The sequence below is a fragment of the Bombus pyrosoma genome, linkage group LG14 (assembly GCF_014825855.1).
Source record: "Bombus pyrosoma isolate SC7728 linkage group LG14, ASM1482585v1, whole genome shotgun sequence".
Taxonomy (NCBI): domain Eukaryota; kingdom Metazoa; phylum Arthropoda; class Insecta; order Hymenoptera; family Apidae; genus Bombus; species Bombus pyrosoma.
The window spans coordinates 2,365,816-2,390,633 of NC_057783.1; the positions used below are offsets into that span (position 1 = coordinate 2,365,816).

The following is a 24,818-nucleotide window of genomic DNA, read 5'->3' on the forward strand; positions in this document are numbered from 1 at the left end:
ATGTAACGTTATTTACCAGATTTAAATGATCCTTTTGTAATCATTTAATAATACTTGATACGAATATAATTATTAATTAAATAAATGTTATAATAAAGTATATATATATATATGTCAATAATACATTGATTATATAATACAATTGATTATAATAATACAATTACATATATCATTACATATTATATATATATGTATTACAGTATCAATTTTTGTTATAATTTTCACTCTTTTAAATTAATATAATACAAATTTTATAAAATACTCCTGGTATTTCTTATATTAATTTAATCATAGAAGGGTGCAAAATTTTCAGAAGAGAGCGGTTCATGGATCAGGATTCGAATTTGCGAGTGTTCGAGTATATAGCGCTATTGACTATCTCCCGCCTTTTTTAAGAATATGAGAAGAGTTGTTTTAGCTTTATCAGTCGTGCAACAGTATCAAATTATTGTAAAATTACACAATTATACAAATTACTATACAGAAAATTATGAACTCATAGTAAAATTGCACAATTATTATAAATTTACAAATTGAATTGAATAAAACAATATTATTTTGCATATAAATCCTCAAATCTTTTCCAATTCTCATTAGTTTAAGAAATAGGTTATAAAAAGTGACGAAGAGATTCGAGAAAATTGATAAGTATTGTTAAGTATTAGGAGAATAAGGTAGCATGATTCAAACCTTTCGAAATTTTTAGAAATGATTTCCTGGAAAATTCAAGAGCAACAAATTTTCGAACACGCTAACTTAGCAATTTTTTATCAGGAGAACACATAATATAAGAGGTAGCACTTTTTTGGAAATTCTTGGAAATGACATCATATTCCAATTGAAATTCTCGGGTTCTTGAAGAAAATTTTTATTAGAATCTTAATTTTGTATCGGGAGAATAGGATAGCCTAGGAGGTAACACAAGAAATTTACGAGACCTATTTTAGAATTTTGAACCGATTTTGCGATTTTGTATCGGGAAAACAGAGAGGTGGCAGCATTTCAATAATCCTTGGAATTTAGCACCATTTCTCAGAATTTTTAAAAATCACTTCGCAGTCTTTTTTATACGATTCCTTTTTAAATACCGCGCGTTCTTAACTGTTTTTCCATTTCATTAATTTTTTTGAATTTCTGTGGGATTAGATAGAAGAAAGGATAAATAACAAGATTGTAAAACTCATTCAAAATACATTTTGTATAATTATCTTACAATAAATAATCTTATTTTGTATTGTACTATATAATCATTTCCAAGAAGATGTTGCCGCTGGTTACTCTTGGTTGCTACTGATACTAACTGCTTGTGGTATTCTGATTGTTGTTCCTGCCCCAAAATGATTTTTCTGTAATCAATACAAATACATAAATGTATACTGAAATACTTAGGTGTATAATTTTGGAGCTATGTCAATGATTCTATTTCTCTGAAGAGATTATAAATATGTCTAAATTAAATTAGTTATTTCAACTAGATAATCTTTTACAGGAAATAGAATATTTATTAACTATGGTGGCAATACTGGCAATACTGTGATACTGATAACTAGATGTAGATTATCATGAAGTTACCTTTTTAATGGAGTATAGATTTTTATGTATATATATTTGTTAATTTATAGCAATAAATAATATCACTTGAAACAATGTTACCTCGCATAATTTCTTTTTGAAACTTTTATGCTTACATTTCCTCACTTAATTAAGAATTTAGAGTGGAATGAAGTTGAACGTGTGTTAACAATGTAAACGAATATTTATATTGAAGTACTATATTGAACATACATTTTACACTTTGTTATTGTCTTTTTGGTAATTTATGACTGCCTAAATTATCTGTATACATTTGTATATTACATATAAGTATAGGTATAAAAGATATAATGCAGTGGATGTAATATTATATATAATATCGAACGTATGAGTGAAACATGTTCCTCGTGTCTTATGAAAATTACCCATTAAATTGGGTTATGAAAGTTATAAAACTCAACAAAATTCAAAGGATTCAGTTGACATAAATTAAAATAAGAAAAATGGTTATACCAAAAAATCATTCAATAAGTCGGTCCTCTAGTTGTTTACGAAAATATCGAATACTGTTTGTATTTGGTATTACTGTACTATGTGTACAAATTTATTTAGCTCATATATTCTTTGGTTTGGAAATCCGAAATCGGAAATTTAGTCGGCTGTCTTCAGGGGAAGTAAGTTTTAATATGATTTTTACTATATATAATATAAATATTATTCATTAGTCGCATTATTAACATTATAATACCAATTATGTATATATTTCTTTGCATATAGGACTCATCTCAACCTACAGAAGATGAAGGTTTACCAAAAGGTTTACGTCAATTGAAACTTCCACCTGACAAAATTAGTAATTCAAATAAAATTCTACAATTTCAGCGAAACCGTACTACTAGAGTAAAGCTAGATCGTAAATCATTAAATTTTACACCACCTTGTGAATTTACTGGCAGAGAAGCAGTGAGTGCTGTAACACGTGCACAAAGTCAAGTATGCAAACAACGCATTGTCAATGTGACGTGCCTTAACCAACAAGGATTATTATACCCAGAAAGAATACAGTCTCTGTGCCCTCATTCTCCAGGATTTATAGATAAACCAGTCAGTTTAGGATGTTTTAAAGATGATAAAACATTAAGAATACTTTCTGGTTATTACCATGTTTTTAAAGGGAACAATTCTCCAGAACGCTGTGCTAATCTGTGTCTTCAATCAGGATATTTGTATGCTGGTACTGAGTATTCGTAAGTTTTTCAAATATTTAGGAAATTAAATGAAAAATTATATCAAGTATCAGTTACTATTCTGAATTGACTATATCAAGATTTAAAATGTATGGTATTTAATTTTAGTGTTGAATGCTTTTGTGGAATGGAAAATCCATCTCAACTAAAACGATTACCAGATTCTAGTTGTAATATGAAATGTTCTGGTAATCCAAAATATTCTTGTGGTGGATATCTAACAATTAATGTGTTTTGGACTGGAATTCAGAGTAAGGAAGTAAAGAATTGATATATTTATAGCATATATATTCATTATTGCTTGTAACAATGTAGATTTTAAATAAATCTCATCTTTTGTTTAATAGAATTTAAAGCACAAGAAGCTCGAAATACAAGTATAGATGGTGAAAATGAAAAGCCAGTTCGAATAGCATATTTATTAACAGTAAATGGCAGAGCCAGTCGACAAGTAAAACGACTTATCAATATTCTTTATCATCCTTCCCATTTATTTTATATTCATGTCGATGCGGTAATTATATAAGTTTTTTGGTTTTAAGATATTCGAGACAACATTATCAACCGGTAACGCACTATACACGCATGCGTGCATCATCGGTGGATCATGTCGTTGTGAATATGTTAATATGATAGAAGAACATGTTGTAATCCGTGTACTTCCTATTTTCAGCGACAAGATTATCTTTATCGAGAAATGTTAGAAGTGGAAAAATCTTGCAAAATTAATAATATTAAGGTGGCAAGAGGAGAAAATTTAAGACATGCAAGCATTTGGGGAGGTGCAAGTCTTTTAACGACTCTTTTAAAATCTGCACAGCAGATGCTTGCACATCATCATCATTGGGATTTTCTTGTAAATCTGTCAGAATCTGATTTTCCTATAAAAAGCAATGCGCAATTAACTCAATTTCTTAGCTTGAATAAAGGTATGAATTTTGTAAAATCTCATGGAAGGGAAGTCCAACGATTTATCACCAAACAAGGTTTGGATAAGACTTTTGTAGAATGTGAAACTCGTATGTGGAGAATAGGCGATCGCAAATTACCAGATGGTAAATGTTCTTTCTTTCGTTATATTTGATAATATTTGTAATATTCTCAATTTATTACAAAAAATGTTTTTATAGGTATTCAAATAGATGGTGGTAGTGACTGGGTAGCCTTAAGCAGAGAATTTGTAGAGTATGTTGCTAATTCAAATCCGGATAAATTAGTGACTGATCTTTTAAAAGTATTTAAATATACTTTATTACCTGCTGAATCTTTTTTTCATACAGTTCTACGTAATTCAAAATTTTGCAATACTTATATCGATAATAATTTACATGTTACTAATTGGAAGAGGAAGTTAGGCTGTAAATGTCAGTATAAAGCTGTGGTGGATTGGTGTGGTTGTAGTCCAAATGACTTTAAACTTGAAGACTTTAGCAGAATTCGCAATACAATAGATCGCAATTTGTTTTTCGCACGAAAGTTTGAATCTATTATTGACCAAAGAATCATAGACAGGGTAGAAGAATGGTTGTATCCTGAGAATTTAAATAAATCTGTGAATGCGAAAGGTTACGACGCGTACTGGCAAAGTTTATACCATGCAGCAGATTTGAGTCCTTTGAGTGATGATGCACAATTGACTGTTTCAAATTCCTTAGCAAGATTAATTTTTCGTAAACTAAATATAGATTACAAATATATCCGTCTTTTGGAAACAACTGCCTATTTTAAACAAAATCAGTTTGTTGGAATACTAATTCGTGCTGAAGCTACATTACAACAACAAACTGTTCAACAAGAATATTTGGAACAAATAGAAGCTTTGATCTACCTAAGACAGAATTTTTCTACTAGTAGAGAATGGTTGGGAAAGATACAAAGTTTATCTGTTAATACTGATTATGATCAAAAAGAAAAGACATTTAGAAATTTGATGGGAAGTATAGGACCATATTCATATCCAGTTTTATCATACGAATTTGATACTACACTGATCATACCACAAAATCTGTCAATACTATGGGTGGATCCTTATGGTCGATTAGCAGAAGTTAATTATATACAGCTTGAAGAAACGACATTAGTAAATATAAGAAATTTTTAGTTATTATTTTATATTTAATATACTATAGATAACTAACGGTTTGATTATTTTCAGACAGGGTATGTTAAACCACAATTCAATGAACATCTAGTTGTGGGTACTTGGCATCTATTCTTAGTTGCTGATTCCTTATTAGTGACAAAAATGAATTTTTTGGTGACTCCTTTAGGATATTGGAAAAATAAAAAGATTGATGCAGAGAGAGCTAAGGAAATAAATAATGCATCTGCCAACAGTTATCATATTACTGAAGAAATGAATAAAAAGTGGTCACATTTATTAAATTCTGTAAATTTTTACGAACGAACTACACATACGACAGATAATGAAATTAAAATTAATTCTAACTTGGATCAATGGATAGACAAGCTAGTACAGGAACATTATGAAATTGATAAAATCTGTAATGCTAATAATGCTAAATTAAAGTTACAAAAGTGTATTAATACTTACTGGAGCTCATTGAGTCCAGATTCAAAGGCTGATATCAATAACCTATGTTAAAACTATCAATTAGTTTACTAAATATGTGCCATTCTCAATATTTTTAAAGTTCAACTTATTAAATACGTGTAAAGGTTAATAATCTTTTTAGATATTTTTATATCAAATACATGCTATACATATTCATATGGTCTATTTTAAAAGTATTTTACATCCTGAAATTAAAAAAATTTTAAGCTAATATAAGGAAATTTTTGTCATCCTTTGGATATCCAAAGTTCAGTAATCTGATTATTTCACTGTAGTAAAATACCTCTTTTCCTATTATATATTTGTATAAAGTTTTGTTAACTTATATTCACATAATAATGTATATACAAATTGTGTATAGATTTTCCTTACTTCTTATTTCTGGTAAATTTATATCAAATACAGAAAATTCAAGTTTGTTTTCACACAGAGATATAGAATATTTAGAATTTTTGTTGAAAAAATAATTAATCTTTATTTGCCATAATATGATTTTCATTTTACAAATTAATGAATTATGTTTTATATGCTGTAAGTAGAAACTATAATTTCTCAATATACATATTTATACCAAATTTGAATTACATTCCTATAAAATATTGCTACATGTGCCTTCAATTTTGTTAATTCATAGAAACTGGAAATTTCAATAATAATTGTGCGTGTATAGTGCGAAGTGATTTACATTACGATTTTAAAGGATGCCCCCTGTTTTTAAACAAAAAATAAGCTAAAAACATTAGTTTAATTATTGTTGTGTACTCTTCTCTAAAAAGATCACTCCATGAGTATGTTTTATTTTACATGATATTATTACATGTGTATTATGCAATTTATCTGTGCATATGTATGTTCACCATTGATCTGTTAATCTTTTTAAAATATATAAATGATGGTTAACTAAACAAAAATATTTATGCCACTATCATTTATAAATGTAAATATTTATAAAAATCAAAAAGACGAACTGATTTAAGAATTGTCTTATCACTTAAATTAGTGTGAAATCAAAATAATACAATGTCCCACAGTTAATTATATGATATGACATGATGAGAATTGTACTAATGTATTCAATAATGGGTAATTAGTTAAAATTGGCTACAAAAGATATTTTATTTCCAAACGGAAATTTTTAAATTGAATAAAATTAGTAAACTTTTCTTCTTAAATATTTCTAAACATCCTGACACCCAATAATTTTATAATAATACTTAATCAATTTTTTATTGCTTCATTATGTTAATATTTATTTATAAAAATACTTTATTTGTAAATAAATAATTTTATATATAATATTGTTATTCACGTTTAGTAAGACTAATAATAGAATAAGTTATTTAAAATTACGTTATTGCTTTTCCTATTAATATATTTACGTACGTCCAGAATTATATTTATATTAAATTTTATAAACATAAAATAAAGTTATATAGCTTACAATGCATGCATATGTTAGCAGATAATACTTTTTGTATTTATCCACTTAGTAAAAACTCATTAAAAGATATACAAATATCAATTTTAAATTTACCGCTAAAGGAACGTTCAAGCCATTGATTATTGTGAATCCATACATTGTGCATGTGTTCTCTATGATGCGTAAAGTAAATGTGTATATGGTATCAGATGATATTATGTTTAATACAATATAATTATAGCCATATTGGAATATTACATCTAAGATGTGACCAGTCGATATAATACAAAGTTATAAGTCTTATAAAAATATTAAAATATTTTATATACAATAATACACTAATACCGTAGCAAGAAAAAATAAATAATTAAGAATTGAAAATTCAAAAAATTCATCAACTCTTAAAAATCGTTATAAATTCAATCTTCCCGTATTTTGTATTTGTGGCTTTTATATGCTTAGTTGTTTTTAATAAATTATGAATTCATATATGATATAACATACCGAATAAGACTAATAGACTGAATACAAAGAAGTTAGTTTCTGTGATTGCAGTGTTTAATATTCATAATATAATGTATTGACAATTGTTTAAATAATAAAAGGGTGCTTTATTTGAAATTAAAAAATTTTATAAATACTATGTCATACAAGTATAATATCTCTTTAATACTTCTACATGAAGAGAAAATAGTATAAATATTAATGGGATTAAGAAGCATTATATGCCAAATGATAATTACAAGTAGTATTACTAAATAGTATAATTACCTTTTTGTACAGAATATTTATTAAATATATTTAATTTGACATAATAGCATTGTCAATTCAAAACGGAACTAAATAACAAGATTTAACATAACCACAAGTATAAATAGAACCATGAAAATGTATAGACTAATGCATCATCAAAGATATCTTTTTCAAAATCAAAAGCTTTTACCTCTCACATATACCTGTATGCGATTTCAAATACAAGAAGGGAAAAAGATAGAAAAACATAGAATATCTAACATCAAAAGTTATTGGTTTGATAAATATATAAATTATATTAAAAATTATGAACAAGTATTGGAAAAAAATTTTCCGAAGACAATACATGTATATCGTATATTTAGTATTGGTACTAAAGATTTTATTCAAGATGTAAAAAAATTTCTTCTGGTAATGAAAAAGCAAAATATTGATGGAGATGGTAATTTAACTGCAGATGAACTAAGGTTGAACTATACAATGCGTAAAGATTTAATAAAGATATTTCCTGTTTTATTAATATCTGCCATTCCTTTTACAAATTACATCATCTTTCCTTTAGCATATTATTTTCCAAGATATCTTTTAACTTCTCATTATTGGACGTTACAACAAAAACTGGATTTTATGCTACTGGATCATAAGAAAAGACTAAAACATAACAGACCATTGTTTAGGTGCATGCAAGCAGAGCTTAACAATGTTAAAAATCAAACACTGAAATTAAAATGGAGTGGTATTATTGCATGTCTTGGCAGTGGTACACATCCTAATGTGAAAGATATTATTGCCTGTTCTGAATTATTTGCGGGTCCACCATATTCATTAAATAGTCTTAAAAGAAAACATACAGTATGTTAACTTTAATATTTAATTTAAATTAATATTGTTCTTATATATAATTCAATTATGTTTTAGTAAATTAATTTCACATCTATAACAATTTTTTGAGAGTAAAATCTTTTATAAATATTAATATAATGCTGAATTACATTTTAGAAAGAATTACTTGGTATATATAATATATCTACTTGGACACCTTTTAAAAGAAAAAAATTAACAGAACGGGCTATGTTAATAAAACGAATGGATCAAGCAATACAAAAAGAAGGTGGACCTACTACAATGTCGAATGATGCAATACGTTGGGTGTGCATAAAATAATATTCCAATATCTTTGATATTTTTTATACTATTTATTCGATGATTTCTTTACATATTATACTATATTTATTACATATATTCAAATTATAAAATATTTTAGGCACTTTCATTTAGGGGTGTAAGTCCTGCAACTATGTCCTTAGAAAGTATGAGAAATTGGCTAGAACAATGGTTCATAATATCAAATACAGTCGATGAAAACACAGTTTCATTGTTGTTACATAGCCCAATACTGCTGGCATACAACCATCCTACTAACTGGATCCTTTTGTACACTTAAAACAACATTATCAAATATTTGTTCTTTTTATTGTAAAAAAATGTATAAGAATTGTAACAATACAAGTTTAATTATTTGTGTTTGAATTGTTTGTATAGCATATATGTAAATAAATAAATTGTACATTAAGCACTGTACAAATGTATCTATGTCAGAAGGATACAAAAATGTACATTTTCTATAGTATTATATAAATATTTTATCGTATTTTCAGAAAATTTTCTTTTTCATATAGCTAGCAATAGTTTTCTTTTTTACTTTTTTAAAAGAATTGTTATTTTAGGAAAATAAAGCAAGAATAACATGTACATAAAATAAAATAATTATAACTTGTACACAGTTGACATACTTAGATTATACATACATTACAAAATATAATTGGCATTTTTTATGTATAGCTGAATATAACATAATACAAATGTAACTCTTTTATTAGCTACAAGTATAAATTTTTTCAGTTGTTAAACATAAATTATTTTGTCAAATCACACAAACATGATATGTCATTTGAAATAAATGATTACTAAAACCATAAAAAGTATCGAAAGAATTTTATCAATAATTACATTCTTTTGCATTAATCAATAGGTATATAAGCAGGTAGAACACCAATTGGAGGACGTTTCAATACTTTTGGATCAGAAACGGTTTCTAATTCATCACTATTTTCATTTATTTCCGAATTTGTATTATTATTAGACATTTCAATTGATGTATTAGAACGAACTACAGAGTCTATATTTTTCATAAGATTAATTTTTTTCATAATGTTTTCTTTTTTTTTCTCAAGAGATTTATTTAAAGCAGGTGCTTGTTCATAATATCTAAGTCTGTTTTCAGCAGATAAAGTATCTTTTGCAACAGTCGTTTGACTGCAATGCATATTGTATTTTCTTTTTAAATGGTTTTGATTCTTAGAAGGTGATTGTGTTTTATGTGGGTAAGGACAATACTCACCTTTACTGCATTTCTCTGTTTTCTCAAACTCTGGACATAGATTTTCATGGCGCTGCTTACACTGTAAAAGAAGAAACTTCCAGCTCTTTGAAAAATATTGTCTTGTATGTGTTATTAATATATTAATTATATACTTAAATATTTCCCCACTAATAAAACTAATTGCCAAGATATCAATATTTCATTTAGAAATTAATCAATAAATGAATAATTATTTACAAACTATAAACATATAAATTACTATTAATATAGAAAAAAATAAGTGTAGAGGAAATAAATTATAATATGTTAAAAAGATATCTAAGATTCTTCTAAATACTTAAAATTTGCATTAAAATTTAATTCAGATTTAATAAATTTATATCAGTATATTTTACTGATAGGTACTTATGAAAATTACTGTAAAAATATTTATATACCACTTTATTTATATAAGTAATAAAAATTGTCTAATCTTTTATCAATCCTTTGGAGACAAATTTTCCATAATACTAGTATATACAAGTACACATAAGTACAAAATAGAAGGTTATAAAGGTTATAAAGAAGATAGTAAATATTTTAGTTCAAAAAATAAAAAATATCGCACTTACCTCACTACCTTTGGCACAATATCCTTGCAAGAAATCTATACAAATTGGAGTACTGGAAGAAACTTTGATGTGACGATAAGGGCAAGCATCCCGGGTACAACAACCTTCCAAGAAGTATTTACAAGTTGGCATTTTTTCTGGACCTACATCATGAGATAATGGACATTTATCCAACAAGCAATTTCCTTGAAGAAATCTAAAAAAATATTTTCTCTATTAAACAAACAATGTGCTTTTTTATATATCATATAAATACAAAATGTTACTTTACTTTTTACAGAGAGAAATTTGTTTCTTGTCATGACGCTTTACACAAATCCCTTTTTCATGATTTGAACAATATCCAAATTTTTGAAATATTAAACATGGTTGGTTATTTTTTTGCATTTTGTTGCGTAATATTTGTATACTCTTTTGTTTGACTTTATTGCTATAAAAGAAAAAAGACTAATAAAATGACTATATGGCTTCTAATAGTATTATATTATATGATGATGTACTAAAAAAAAATTTAATATGAAAAAGATTAAAAAATATAATATGTATAGAATTATAAACAAAGCAATAAGGAAGTATGAATTTAAGTGTTAAGAGAGATATAATTAATGAAATAAGACTATGAAGCTAAAGATAACCATATACCTTATATTATTTTTATAGCTTATTTTTTGCGACATATTAGATGGGGATTTAATAGCATTTGTTGAATTCAATATTTTTTTACTTGAACTACTTGAAGTTTCTTTCATAGATTTTACTCTACATAATTTTTTCCCATTGGTAGCTATTATAAATTTGTCAACTTTAAGATTTATTGCCCGTTTTTCTGAAATTGAAATGTAGACAATATGAAAATCTGTTCTATATTCATTTATACAATTTTATGTAATATAGTTTATCACTTACTTTTTATTCCATAACTTTTACGTACTAAATGATTCTTAGAACATTTATAAACAATTCCTCCAATTGTAATTAGTTCCATTTTATTATTTCTGTAAAATTTTTTATAAAAAAATTATTATTATTATTAATTTAATTTTTAGGATAAAATTATAGAAGCTATCTAAAACTTAAAAAAATGTTATATCTTTTATACATACATTTTAGATACATATACAGTCTTTTTTTGACCAAGGCTTGCATCTTCTTTTGCATTCGTGGTTTTTGATGCTGTTCGATCTATTCTGTATTTATTTATTTTAGGTTTTATAACTGGTGATTTCACTAAGTTAATATTTTCATTAATTGACTGTTGCGAAACATTTGTTATCTTTGTTTTCATAACTTTTTGAGGTGCAGGTTTTACATTTTTTACTATTGAATTTGAGGTTCTTTTGATCTTACATAGTTCTACTTGAGAAGTACTGAAGGATTTTCTTGACCCTCGCCTTACACGCAAAAGTTTTCTTTGTGATAAAACTACAATACTAGAATTGTTCATTTTCTTTTGATTATGAATAACCTTTGGAGAATTTGTATTCTTAACAAGTTTTAATCTTGAACAAACAGGATGGGTAATATTTTGTATTACTTTTTCTTTATGTTCTGCCGGTTTAAATTGTACAGAGGAAGACAACTTTTTGATTAATTTTGGATTAACATGTACTGATTTTTGTATAGAATTTGTACTTGTTATATTTACAGAATTACTTTGCACATTTTCATTGGAATTAATATTTTTCATCATTGTTGGATTAACATGTACTAAAGATTTCTTATGTAATTTTGGATTAACATATATTGCAGAATTTTGGCGATTGAAGTTTGGATTAATATATACATTAGTACTTGTTAATACATTGCATGACGTGCTACTAGATGTTCTGGACAATTGTTGGGACTTATGAAGTAAATTTATACACTTCTCAGATTTTGCAGAATTCAAAGTTTGGTTTATAACAGGTTTATCCACACAGCACAATTTATCTGATGATTTCTTCTTATGATTTTCTATTAAATCTGAAAATAATACATCATAAACATATAAATATAAAGTAGCTTGACATATGTGTGTACACGTGTGTAGATTCAGAATATTGTTGAATTATAATATATATTATTGAATTATATTAATATATTATAGATCATAAGTTATAGATCATAAATTATAGTTTACAAGTACGTATTTATTATTAGAATCACAATGATATAAATGTTGAGATTAATAAAGAAGTATTATAAAAATTGAAAATATAGATACATTAATTTGTGGCATATGAGTTAAAACATTTTAAATATATCAATATTTGTTATCAGCGAAAAGGTCATAATTTGTTGTTTCTTATTATTGTTTTGTTTTGTTTTGTTTCCATATTTCGCCCTAATATTTATACAAGTATGGTTAATGAAATGACATAATTAACAGCATGATTTTATCTTTCGTTAAATTTATTTTATTGTTTATTTGCTACTACAGTTAGAATTGTACAAAATCGTAAACTTACTTGTTAAATAGTGTATTTCCTTGATTAAACTTTCATCCATATTTAGTAGCATAAAATGTTATTTTTTATTGCTCAATAAATGAAGGGAAAGAGATTAAAGATAACAACTTCGCAGTATAAGAGATTATTTTATAAATCAGTATATATATTTCACGAATTACAATACGTTGATGTTACTTACGCCATAAAAATAAACTATTTAAAGATAGATGTCGTTTTCTGAAAATTACAAACACTAGCGCTATATGTGCACGATAAGTGAACTATTTTCTATTATGGTTGAATAGCGGGATATTTTAACCTATAATTTTCGATTCTGTGACTATAATTATTACATCAAGAATGTAAACAATGTTTAAAAGCCACAGATTTTTAATGTTTGAAATTTAAAAAAATAAAAATATGTGATTTTATAAAGGTTGGATATAATATTAATGTGACTATCAAGAAAGAATTCAAGTTAACAAATATTAAATTCTTTAAATTATCTGAAAGTTGCATTTCATGTTCATTTTTATTACTTCTGATTTATAAAAGCAGTAGGTACGTTTAATAACCAGAGAGGAAGTTTCTTCTATTTTCATTCGATTACAGATCATTTAGCAACGTTACTATAATTTCTTGTTTTCTTTCATAAATAATGTTAAGCGATGGGGAGTGAATATCATCCCGGTCTATAGTCAATCAGTCATCGCGTACTTGACAGTAGCTTTGTTTACCTAATGTGTATAGGGTACTCATAGCCGAATTTACATACGTGGTTATATGCAACGTGAACCCGAACCTGTTGTTTTAATTTTTAATATTATTCAGTGAACGTGTAATAAATTTAGATAATTTCTGTTTAAATAATTCGCGCTTTTTCATAAATGTTTCTCTTAACTTACACGCAAACGCAGGAGATATTGATCTGTGTCCATGAATATACTGGGTCGCATATAAAAGGTCTGTAACTTACCATTAAACTTATATATATCCACTTGTAGTACTCAAAGAGATACCTTTTTTATGAAGAAAAACCGAAAGATTATTTTACGTATATGGAGGTTAGTAGTATGACGCGCTTAATTGTATTTGTCTTTGCTCTTTATACAGAAAGAATTTCATTGTATATTTTTGTCTAATTTGTACGAACGTTTTCTTCATTCACTTTAATAAATTGCTAGTAACTCATCATTAGTAACATTTTAATTAATATCTTTTTTAATCATACAAATCTTGTATTATTAATATAATCTCATGAATATTAATAAGAATTTATAATAACTAATGTTTGTTAACATAAAGGGAGCTATATATATATGTATGTATGTATCCCTGTATGTTTTTTATTTTGAACATATTTCATTAATTATTATATATTACGTTTGTTGTCAAATGTACTTAATAAATTTGAATAAAAATTATTTACTACGCTTTAAATGTTCCTTTACATATTCAATAATTTTTAAAAACAATAAATAAGTAAGCAGTGGCTAATTCATAGAATCAAATATAGAAAATCGTATTTATATAAACATTTAACACCAAGAAAAAATTTGTTTTACGAAATAATTTTTAATAATCTGCTATAAATTGTAGTAATTTTGAAGGTGTTAGAACATTGTAATTTTTTAAACTGCATAATTGTATACTTTCATATAAATTTTATTTGTAAATTTTATAACAAAACAAAATCAAATATTAAATCTCATGTTACTTATAAATCACTAATATTTGTAATTAATACGTGTAATATACAGTTTTACATAATCTCTATTAAAATGAAACATTTACTTATACGTACCTATACGTTTACGAAAGCACGGCACAACGCACAACAATATTTCATCATGCAAATTTGTTTCTAATTCGTTTTTGAAACGTTTCATATTTATGTCATGCACGAAATGAAAATGAAAAGGGCTATTTCAAATTTATTGCAAACTAGAAGATTTCGCATTGGTTAAAAATTTATATTTATTATCGTCACTTACAACTATAATTCGAAATTTTTAATAATTTAGTATCTATTATTTTTGAAAGTACATTAAAAAATATATCATGTGCCATCACAAAAACTAGTATCTTAAAATATTGGAATCAAAATTTTTACTTTTAAATTCATGAATACAGAAATTATTATGACAAAATTATAAACCAATATTCACCTTCATACCTTCAAAGCAGATGAAACCAGATCAAGTTTATGCTGATAACTAAAATTAACATAATTGTCAAATATAAAATGTGATAAAACAAGCATTGTTAACTTAAGTATATTCAATAGAATTATTTTCATTCTTAAAAATGGCTATATCGAAACACATTGATTTATGTCACTTTGTTAATATCAAATTTAGATGAAATAAATCCAAGAGATTTTAATTGAGCATTCGTAGAATGCAGTATCTTTGATAGAACGGGTAATTATTAATGACAGAAACCCGATGATCCCATTCACGCCAAAAATTAATTTAAAAATAGAGGAATGAAAAAAGAAAAGGATAGAAGCGCGCAGCATCAATAACGCGCAGGCTTCGTTCTTCCAGCATCAACGGGGACAATCTCCATATCAGTAATTCAGTACCGAACATTTTGCACGGTGCAAGGTGGAAGGTGGAAGTCAGCGGGTTGCAACGTGCTGCAGGATTGTTACGCATATACTGTATTTACCTTCGTTCTTCGTTTTCTCTCGTCTCTTCCGTTGTTGTGTTTCTTTTGTTTTATATATATGTCAGTGTGTGTATCTGTATGTATCACGTTGCCCAAAGGACTACACTACAGCGTTTATCGTAGCTTCGTAGGGGATAAACTTTAACACGATCTTCTGTTGTTTGCCTTCTTAATTCAACAGAAGCATCAGGATATCGATCTCCTTCTCCGATGGCAGATCACGATAACATTTACGACGACGAGGTAATTAAATCGATTTACTTGCGTTTCTTGTGAAATTTTCGGTTTTCCTTTCATCCACTTTGTTTTAAGAGGACGTGGAAATTATGAAGCTCCTTGATGTTGGTAAACTTTGCGTGTAAATGCTTTGCTAGAATGAGATATACTATTATAATTATATGACATAAAAAGTGTTTGAAGGATGGAAGTTTGTCCTCATGTTGGATGGTTTTCTTAAACATTAATCATTTCTTTAAAAAATGGTAATACTTATATATGAAGCTTTTTGAGAGATATACGTTTTTTATAATGCACGTTCTTTCCTCTTTAATGTTTAATAAATGTGTCTCGAACATTTAGATAAAAAATTTAGATAGAAGAATACTTTTTATGCCTTACGCGAAGAGATATGTTTTACTAGCGCTATATTGAAAATTAGAGCAAGAATCTATTGATCGTAATTTTGAAATTTTGTTTTTATAAAAATTGTAGCTTAAGTATGTCGGTTTTTTATTATAAATGTATTCCTATTGCTATATTTTTTAATTATACTGTATGCATCTGACATTTTATTTGAAGAAATTATTCCTTTTTGACGACTTCGTATAGAAGTGACATGTAGAGTAAGATGAATATAAATTGCTAATATATTCATTTATAACAAGAGAGGAATTGTCATATTTAAGATCTTTAATTATAACAAATTACTGTCAGATATTTATTATATATTATCTACATATTAGTATTAGTTACATATTACTGTGTCGAGATTAAGTGAGAGTCGTGACGGAAATATATAATAATTGCAATCAAAGAAATTAAATGTCCTATTTCCTTTTAAAAGCTGTATATTGAGAAAAATATCATAATACGTATTAAAAAAATAATTTTTTGAAACATAAATGAATAAATTATTATTTTTAGCTACTAGTACTATTTTTATCCAACATTTTTTGAGCCCTTTCATTTCATTTACATCTAAAAATGAATTACTATTTTTATACTGCTATTAGATATCACGATGGATACACAAGTAGGGATTACTGTATGTTTCTTATGAATCGTAATACGATTTTTGTAATGATCGATATATTTTTTACAACTAGATAAAAAAATTTTTAACCAAATATGTAATTTTTATTATTTCATCCAATCCTCTTTATTCAACTTTTGTTTTATTATCAATACTATTCTAACTCTCTCTCTCTCTATGTCTTTTTTGTTTTTTAAAAATATTTTTTCTAAATTGTGTGTTTAAGAACTTGCTTTTCGAAATAAAGATTATTATTTAATGCAATTTAATATCAATTACGTATATTTTTAATAAGCTTGATAATTTTATTAAATATAATTGCTTTATAGCATGACGCTGGCAACACAATGAACAATACATTAATATATGGAATTCTATAGTTTTGTTTTTATATAAAAATGAGAATTTAAAAACAGTCACTCTTAAGTTCCAAAATCAATAATTACCTTCCACATAAATGTCTGTAAAAAGTTAACATTGACCTACTGATACACATAATCTAAAATTAATTACATTAATCAATTAATTAATTATACAATTATTTTCTTCAGTAGTTACATACATACATATATTATATAGCGATCTATTACTATTGCAAAGATATTTATATATAATTTATATTTTAATAAATTTATTATATTACAATTTGTCATGTATCGCAAAAATTTATTTACTTTGCTTGCTATAAAATCGCTATCTTTTTCGTAATTTTCTAAATCGAATGAAACAATGTAATACTTTTATCTTCGATATTTTTTAAGAATTTTTTATTATCTTATATTTTTAAAAAATCAGTTAATAAATTTTTCTATGTACATAGTATTATACAATTATTTGGCATTGGCGTTAGTGAGTACCTTTGTGATAGGAGCTTGTATCAGCGAATCCAAATCAAAGGAATTGGCGTGGCATTTTGATAGCTCTTCTTGTGATCGTTGCGGTCCTGACTTTAATTGTGACATCGGTTGCCTTATTGACACCGCCAGATGAGGGTCCCAGGGTACGAGGTGCTAGAATAAGACTTTCTGAGGTAAACATTTGTACTTTTAACTCTAGTATTCTAGCTTTAAAATTATTTCTTTATCATCATCTTAAAAGTATCAATTTTAATTGAAAGCGTCAATTCCTTGTAAACATAGAACAAAAGATTTATCTTTTTTATCCTCTATTAATATTATCAATGCGATACTATTAATCATAAGAGTTCTTCAATTTTATTCATTCTTTCTTATTAACGAGTCTCTTTATTGCTATTTCATATGCTGTTTCTTAATATTCATGAATATTCTTTAAACAAGTATAAATCTAACATTTGATATGAAGATTAAGCAACAATTTGTTTCAAAAACCTCATCAATTAGTAGACGTAATCCATCATCATTTATTTCATACTTACATTTGAATTTAATGTCAAAATTTAACAATCGGAAAGAAAAAGCTTTGACTTCAGATTTAAATGGCTTCGTCTGTGTTTTGAAAATATTCTTTCAATAAAATACCTCTTAGATCAACGATTAAATAAAAAATTTGACTCTTTAGCAAATTTAATTCGAAAAAGAGTGTTATGTAATAATTAATAATAAATAAATAGTTAAAGAATTATGTTAATGTAAAATAAATATTTTGTAGGTACTCTCTGGAGAATTAACACCTCTCTTCTTCAATGGATCATGGGTAAGCGGGCAGCACATTTGCTATCGAGATGTATGGGGTGGAATTTCGCTATTACACGTTTCCCCAAAAAACATCACTTCCCGCAGTTTAATGTCCAATGAGACTTTTGTAAGTTTAAGTTACTTAAATATTTCAATTAATTTTATGTGTTCTTAATTTGATAAGATAATGTAATATAAAACAAAGTATTAAACTTAACAGGTACGTATATAATTTTTCTATATATAGACGAAAAAAATTGTATTTGTTAGAAAATATTTGTATATTTACACTTAGGCTTTCTAGCAAAACAGAACATTAAGAGGTATTTTGCATACAGAGGAGACTGAATCCCGCCAAGTTCTCATTGTCACCGGATCGTAATTATTTACTCCTTGCGTACAATGTGAAGAAACTGTTCCGATACTCGTATTTAGCACAATATAAAATTTATGACGTAAATACAGGGTTAGTAAATATGACTTAGATGATAATTTTAATTTAGAATAATCAAGAATCTTGCGAAAATACAGTAAAGTTCCAATTGTATATATTCTTGTAAATTCTTCAATTATTAAATAAACGTAAATTTTATTCAAATTTAATTCGGTATATTATGTAATATATAGTGCTAAAATTTCGACTTTAATATTCTCTTTACTACAGAAATAAAAATTAATTCGTGCCTAAATATCTACACAAATATAAAAATCATTTTGTCAATTGAAAATTACTTAAAGAATTGGGATTTTATTGGAACTTTTAATTAGTAATGTTTATTAATTAACTTTAGACATTAGTCACTTTATTGTTACAGAGAAATTATACCATTGACTCCACATCCTGAGAAGGATATCCACCCTTACCTTTTGTTGGCACAATGGACTCCACGTGATCATGGTTTAGTTATGGTTCAGGATTATGATATTTATTATATAACAAGCCCTAAAAGTAATACAGGATATCGTGTTACTGATACAGCAGTTCCTGGTATTTTGTCAAATGGATTGCCTGATTGGCTATATGAAGGTAATTTAATTTATATTTTTGAGGAGAATGTTTGGTAAATCATTTTATATGCATAAATATTTATACATATGTTTGTAGAAGAGATTTTACATCGTGCAGAAGCAATTTGGATGTCATCAGATGGCCATATGATGTTATATGCCTCCTTCAATGATTCACTTGTTGACGAAATGCATATATCTTGGTTTGGGGAAGGATACAAAGCTTTGTACCCTCATATACGATCTTTGCGTTATCCTAAGGTAATTTTATTTTCATTTATTATTTTGGATTAATTATTATAATTTTGTTTTCCCATGATATCAATTTACCACAAAGTAAAATATTCTAATATGATTGAAATATTTCATACATGATTGTATAGCCAGGAACACCAAATCCTATGGTACGACTCTATGTAGCAGACTTGGCAGATCCAAAGAACATTCATACGAAGGTAGTGAAACCGCCACCTATCATCGAGCATGTGTGAGTTTACTTACAAAGTTTGGAGTATGGAGTGCTTGAACAAATTTTCTCTTATTAATTTTTCCTCATTAGGTGTAATTATTCGTCTTAACAAAAAAAAAAAAAAAGAATGAACAAAATTCAAAATGTCTTGAATAGAGATTGCACTTTGTTGTTTTTTACAAGAAACATTTAGATGTTTCTGTGGTGACACTCCCAAGGTACTTCAAAAAAGGAAGCATATTCTTTCGGCAAGATACTTTAAGATATACATGAGGAGTAGTTTCTTGGTTTAAAATGAGCTGGCTTTTAAGAATACTTTTTAGTTTAAAATAAAGTTGAGTAGGAAAATCTCTGCTTTATTTCTTAAAGTGAAATCTTTTTGATCTAATATTCGTGTAGCAAATTTCACAATTTCTACGACAAACAAATATTTTTTGTACCATTTTGTAAAATATTAGCATTGATGCGTTTTCTTTTAGTTAAACTAAAAAGCGTTAAAAATATTATGCATTTAATTTTAAAATAATTTTGATAAACGAGCGTTAACAGAATTTACATCATTTTGTACCAAGACATGACTCATAAAATTTTGTTGAACATGTAAACATTCCCAAATTATTATTTTATTTATATACTTTTATTCATATATGGATTTTTTACACATTTATCATATAGTATTTATATACATTTGTAAATGTTTTTGTGCGTGCCTATTATAATTAATAATTTAAATATTTGGAAAGTTCTTGAAGAATTAATTTTCATAGAGTTAATCTTAGAAATCATCTCATTTTAATCCCGCTAATGTGATATATGTAGAAAATATTTTGAGTTTTAGCACATAAATAATTATTTAATTGAGCTTAGCAATTTTAGTTCACGAATTATTTTAGTGTGCATTATAGACATTTTTTTTCATTTGCTTCCATTTCTTTCTGCTATCTTGGAAAATATAACATAGCTTCCTTTTTATAACTAAAAGAATATAAACAACAGGGAAATTTAGGTCATTAAAGAAACAATTCATATGTGTTTTATTATCATTAAAATAGTTAAGTTTTACTATTTTGCATAGATATAATCAGCTAATGGTAGTAATATATTAAGTTGCATTCTTATAGATTTAATTGCTATTAAATATCATGCAAATTGCTTTAATCAAACACTCAGTAAATTAAATTAATTATGAAATATTATTATACACAATATTAGCTATAGATATTATCAATATTTATATCCATTAACAGAGAACATTACTTTACAACGGCTTCTTGGATTTCTTCAACGGAAGTCTGCATAACATGGTTGACCCGTGCACAAAATCTTTCTGTTGTGACTATTTGCAAGAGCCCTTCGTGGCATTGTCAGGTACACTGCAGTTATTCCAGTTATTGTCATTTTATTTTCAAATAATTATTTCATTTATAAATCTACTTCTATCATTTCATGTAGGAAATTCAAAAGATAGCAGCTGAAGGTCGTGGTTGGGTAGACACTCCTCCAGAAGCACCTATTTTTTCAGCAAATGGCAGTAGTTACATTGCTATAAGCCCAATAAAGGATGGTCCAACTGGTTATTTCAAACATATTGTTTGGGTAAATGTTGCCCAAAAATTAGTCGTTCCACTTACTCATGGAAAATTTGAAGTTACACAAATAGTAGCATGGGATCAGCCTAATAATACCATGTAAGTAATAAATTCTATTGTTTATTAAACGTTGATTGATCATTACTCTATCCAAACAATATTTTTCTTTGAATCTAATTTACTTCCTTTATATAGATACTTTATAGGTATTCCACCTATGAGACCAGGACAGAGGCATCTTTATTATGTGAGTTCATTATTACCACACGTGGGTTCGTCTCTACATCCTGCTGTTTGTGTTACTTGTACACCAACATCAGAAGGAAATCGAAATAAACATAGAACAGCTTCATCTGGTCATCATAGTGCTTGGTCTGACAATAATTACATACATGATCATTATGAAACACAAACAGAAAGTATACAAGATAAATATGTCGGACAGCTAAAGGAAAACGTTACAAAGAAACAGAAGGCGAAAGCATTCATTACGCCAGGTAAGTATACACGTATGTGCGCTTTTTAAGGAAGAATTAATGATCGATTTATGCAATTACAATATTGTAATATTTTTTTTATTTTCAGAATTTACCGATCAACCTTGTCAATATCACAATGCCATTTTCCCACCAGTTGGAACTGATTATTTTGTTTTGGAATGTTATGGGCCTGGTATACCCACTGTTACTTTATATAAAACTAATTTTCCTATGCCACGTCTTATCTATGTCTTACAGAATAATACATTATTACGTGTAAGTTGTAATAGTCTTTATACTTTTATACTTGAAGTATAAAATAGTGAAAATACATATAAAATTAAAGATTTATTTTAGGAACGAGTTGCTAAACTTGCACTCCCACAAATAAAAACATTTCCTGTTCAAATAAGTGGTGGATATAATGCACAAGTAAAATTGCATTTACCACCTGGACTGAGAGAAGATGAAATCACCAGATATCCTTTAATCGTACAAGTGTAAGCATATTCTTCAATATTAAAGTCTAACATTTTTTTAGGAAGAAAGTATATAAGATCAAAAATATTTTTACTTTTAGGTATGGTGCACCAGGTTCACAGCTAGTAACAGAAACGTTTAAAATTGATTGGAATACTTATTTGGCTAGTAGAAAAAATATGATTGTTGCACAAATTGATGGGAGAGGTAGCGGAGGCCAAGGCTATAAGTTTCTTCACGAAGTGTACTATAGACTCGGCTCTGTAGAAGTTGCTGATCAACTTGAAGTGACTGAGTAAGAAAAACTTCTTCAGAAAAAACGTTAGATTACCGAATACTAGTATAAATAAAATTAATATTTTATCAAGTTATTTAAAATTTTTAGGTATTTGCGGGATTCATTGCATTTCGTGGATAAGCAACGAGTGGCCGTTTGGGGTTGGAGTTATGGAGGTTTCGTAGCTGCCCTTGCGCTGGCGCATCCTGGGCAAGATGTCTTTGAATGTGGTATAAGTGTAGCACCTATTGTTTCATGGAAACTTCATGGTACACTACTTGAGTTCAATATTTTTGAATTCTTATTATTTTCTTAAGTTTACATTAAATTATTCGTATTAATTAATAAACTTAATTTTTATATTTAAACAGATTCAGCATATGCTGAAAGATACATGGGTTTACCAGATGTTATAGCGAATTATAAAGGATACGCCGAGTCAGATGTGTATGAGAAAGTGGAAAATTTACGAAATAAAATGTTTTATTTAGTGCATGGCACTGCAGATGATAACGTCCAATTTCAACAATCCATGGCACTTACGCATTACCTTGCAAAAAAGGACATACTTTTCCGACAACAGGTAGACATTTTTAGATGTTAGCAAACGCATAGGACCATTCTACGCATAGGATGAATACATATCTTTAGATCATCCTGCTTTTTACAATATTAATTGTTTGTTTCCAGGTGTATCCAGACGTGGGTCATACATTAGCAGGAGTGAAAGGTCACCTCTACTTATCAATGGCTCAATTTTTGGATGATTGTTTCCAGAAACAAGTACCTACTGATACAAAACCTGGTCTCATCAGTGGTGGAGCTTGTCTGTAGTTGTAAATAATGTGATCTAAAAATGATCTACTTGTGAAGGAAGTCTATACACAAAAATTACACCTAAATATCTCCAAATTGTGTTCCGTTTATTGATACCTTTAGGAGAAGAATATTTTCGCATTATTTTGTATATCGACTAAATATTATAAGAAAATGGTGTAAATACATAAAATTATGTTTGTTATATTTTAAATTGGAGATCAAATCTAAATGAATGAAAGTGATAAATTCTAACATTATTAAACAGATATTAATACATTACATGTAAATATAATTTTATTTTAAAAATGTTATAATATTTTTGTTGTGAACTTAAATAGGACTATTTGGTGTTTCCTTTATGTATGTATATCATGTAATTAGATTAATTTAAAATATTAAAAAGTTTCGTTACAATTTTTCAATTTTATTTTACAATTATTAGTTAAAAACAATTTTTGATCGAAGATTGTGATTACCACGACTTGTGCTTTAAATAATCATAGTCTTTTTTTTATTTATGAGGTTTATAAAATTTTCACTTTGATTATTTAGTAATATGATGCTTTTATAATACAAGTAATTAGCAATAAATACAAAACTTATATTAAATATTAGTATGAGCGAAAAGAATGAAATATGAGCCAAAGGTAAGTGAAAAGAAGAAAATGCAAAGGTATACATTATTCATTGTAACTAAACTTTGATTAATTTTACGAGTACTAACGACTTTTATTCATTTAGATATTGATTGTTCTTCTGCTATGGCGAAATCTAAAAAGATAAAGATTATTTTGAACATCACATAATTTTATCAAAGGTATGCATAGGTCATTCGCTGTTATTGCGAAACAAATATTATCGGAACGAGGTAAAAAGGCAATTACTTCTCTTCATCGAGTTGAACGATATGAAATTGTCAGGAACGATGAAAATTCATGAACTGGCAAGCACTCGATGTAAGGGTAACTTTTTCCTTCTTTCATTTAAATTCTTGTAGTTAATAACACGCGCGTACAAGAAATGCGAAACAACGCGTTTATTCCTCAATGTATATTTCTTAAATTTCCTATATCATAAGAAATGAACGTTCCACTCAAAGTTCATGTGATTTCTCTTACATACATAGATCTATCTTAACACGATCTATTCACTACAATAATAATCAA

The 24,818-nt window shown here is 27.1% G+C and overlaps 4 protein-coding genes across 12 annotated transcripts; 3 read left to right on the top strand and 1 right to left on the bottom strand.

Moving 5' to 3' along the window:
* Positions 1-1,281: 1,281 nt before the first annotated feature.
* LOC122574944 (zinc finger CCCH domain-containing protein 3) lies at positions 1,282-13,162 on the bottom strand. Of its 3 annotated transcripts, XM_043743217.1 has the most exons (8): positions 12,970-13,161; positions 11,626-12,484; positions 11,429-11,517; positions 11,165-11,348; positions 10,794-10,952; positions 10,523-10,718; positions 9,930-9,990; positions 1,282-1,346 (listed from the first exon to the last, which is right to left on the bottom strand). In XM_043743217.1, the coding sequence occupies exons 1-8, from the start codon at positions 13,019-13,021 to the stop codon at positions 1,297-1,299; spliced, it is 1,650 nt and encodes a 549-aa protein (XP_043599152.1). In that variant the 5' UTR covers positions 13,022-13,161; the 3' UTR covers positions 1,282-1,296. The 3 variants fall into 3 exon arrangements, with proteins under 3 accessions (XP_043599152.1, XP_043599151.1, XP_043599150.1); XM_043743215.1 differs by lacking the exon at positions 1,282-1,346 and having other exon boundaries at positions 9,016-9,990; positions 12,970-13,160; XM_043743216.1 differs by lacking the exons at positions 1,282-1,346; positions 10,794-10,952 and having other exon boundaries at positions 8,997-9,990; positions 12,970-13,162.
* On the top strand, positions 1,570-6,527 carry LOC122574942 (xylosyltransferase oxt). The gene is made up of 7 exons (XM_043743211.1): positions 1,570-2,207; positions 2,311-2,780; positions 2,889-3,031; positions 3,128-3,294; positions 3,454-3,835; positions 3,911-4,860; positions 4,936-6,527. Exons 1-7 carry the CDS (start codon positions 2,037-2,039, stop codon positions 5,383-5,385), a joined length of 2,733 nt encoding a protein of 910 aa, XP_043599146.1. The 5' UTR covers positions 1,570-2,036; the 3' UTR covers positions 5,386-6,527.
* On the top strand, positions 6,982-9,101 carry LOC122574946 (LETM1 domain-containing protein 1). Its single transcript, XM_043743220.1, has 3 exons — positions 6,982-8,380; positions 8,528-8,677; positions 8,793-9,101. The coding sequence occupies exons 1-3, from the start codon at positions 7,658-7,660 to the stop codon at positions 8,970-8,972; spliced, it is 1,053 nt and encodes a 350-aa protein (XP_043599155.1). The 5' UTR covers positions 6,982-7,657; the 3' UTR covers positions 8,973-9,101.
* A 741-nt stretch (positions 13,163-13,903) lies between the features above and the next one.
* On the top strand, positions 13,904-23,938 carry LOC122574664 (prolyl endopeptidase FAP). 7 transcript variants are annotated; one of them, XM_043742515.1, is made up of 18 exons: positions 15,247-15,700; positions 15,806-15,867; positions 15,939-15,965; positions 17,748-17,906; positions 18,506-18,658; positions 18,870-18,997; positions 19,347-19,558; positions 19,637-19,800; positions 19,923-20,026; positions 21,256-21,376; positions 21,461-21,696; positions 21,793-22,094; positions 22,183-22,352; positions 22,434-22,576; positions 22,657-22,851; positions 22,942-23,102; positions 23,205-23,416; positions 23,524-23,938. In XM_043742515.1, exons 2-18 carry the CDS (start codon positions 15,835-15,837, stop codon positions 23,665-23,667), a joined length of 2,664 nt encoding a protein of 887 aa, XP_043598450.1. In that variant the 5' UTR covers positions 15,247-15,700; positions 15,806-15,834; the 3' UTR covers positions 23,668-23,938. The 7 variants fall into 7 exon arrangements, with proteins under 7 accessions (XP_043598454.1, XP_043598455.1, XP_043598450.1 ...); XM_043742519.1 differs by lacking the exons at positions 15,247-15,700; positions 15,806-15,867; positions 15,939-15,965 and adding exons at positions 13,904-13,914; positions 13,984-14,015 and having other exon boundaries at positions 17,745-17,906; positions 23,524-23,936; XM_043742516.1 differs by lacking the exon at positions 15,939-15,965 and having other exon boundaries at positions 17,745-17,906; positions 23,524-23,935.
* The last annotated feature ends 880 nt before the right edge of the window (positions 23,939-24,818 follow it).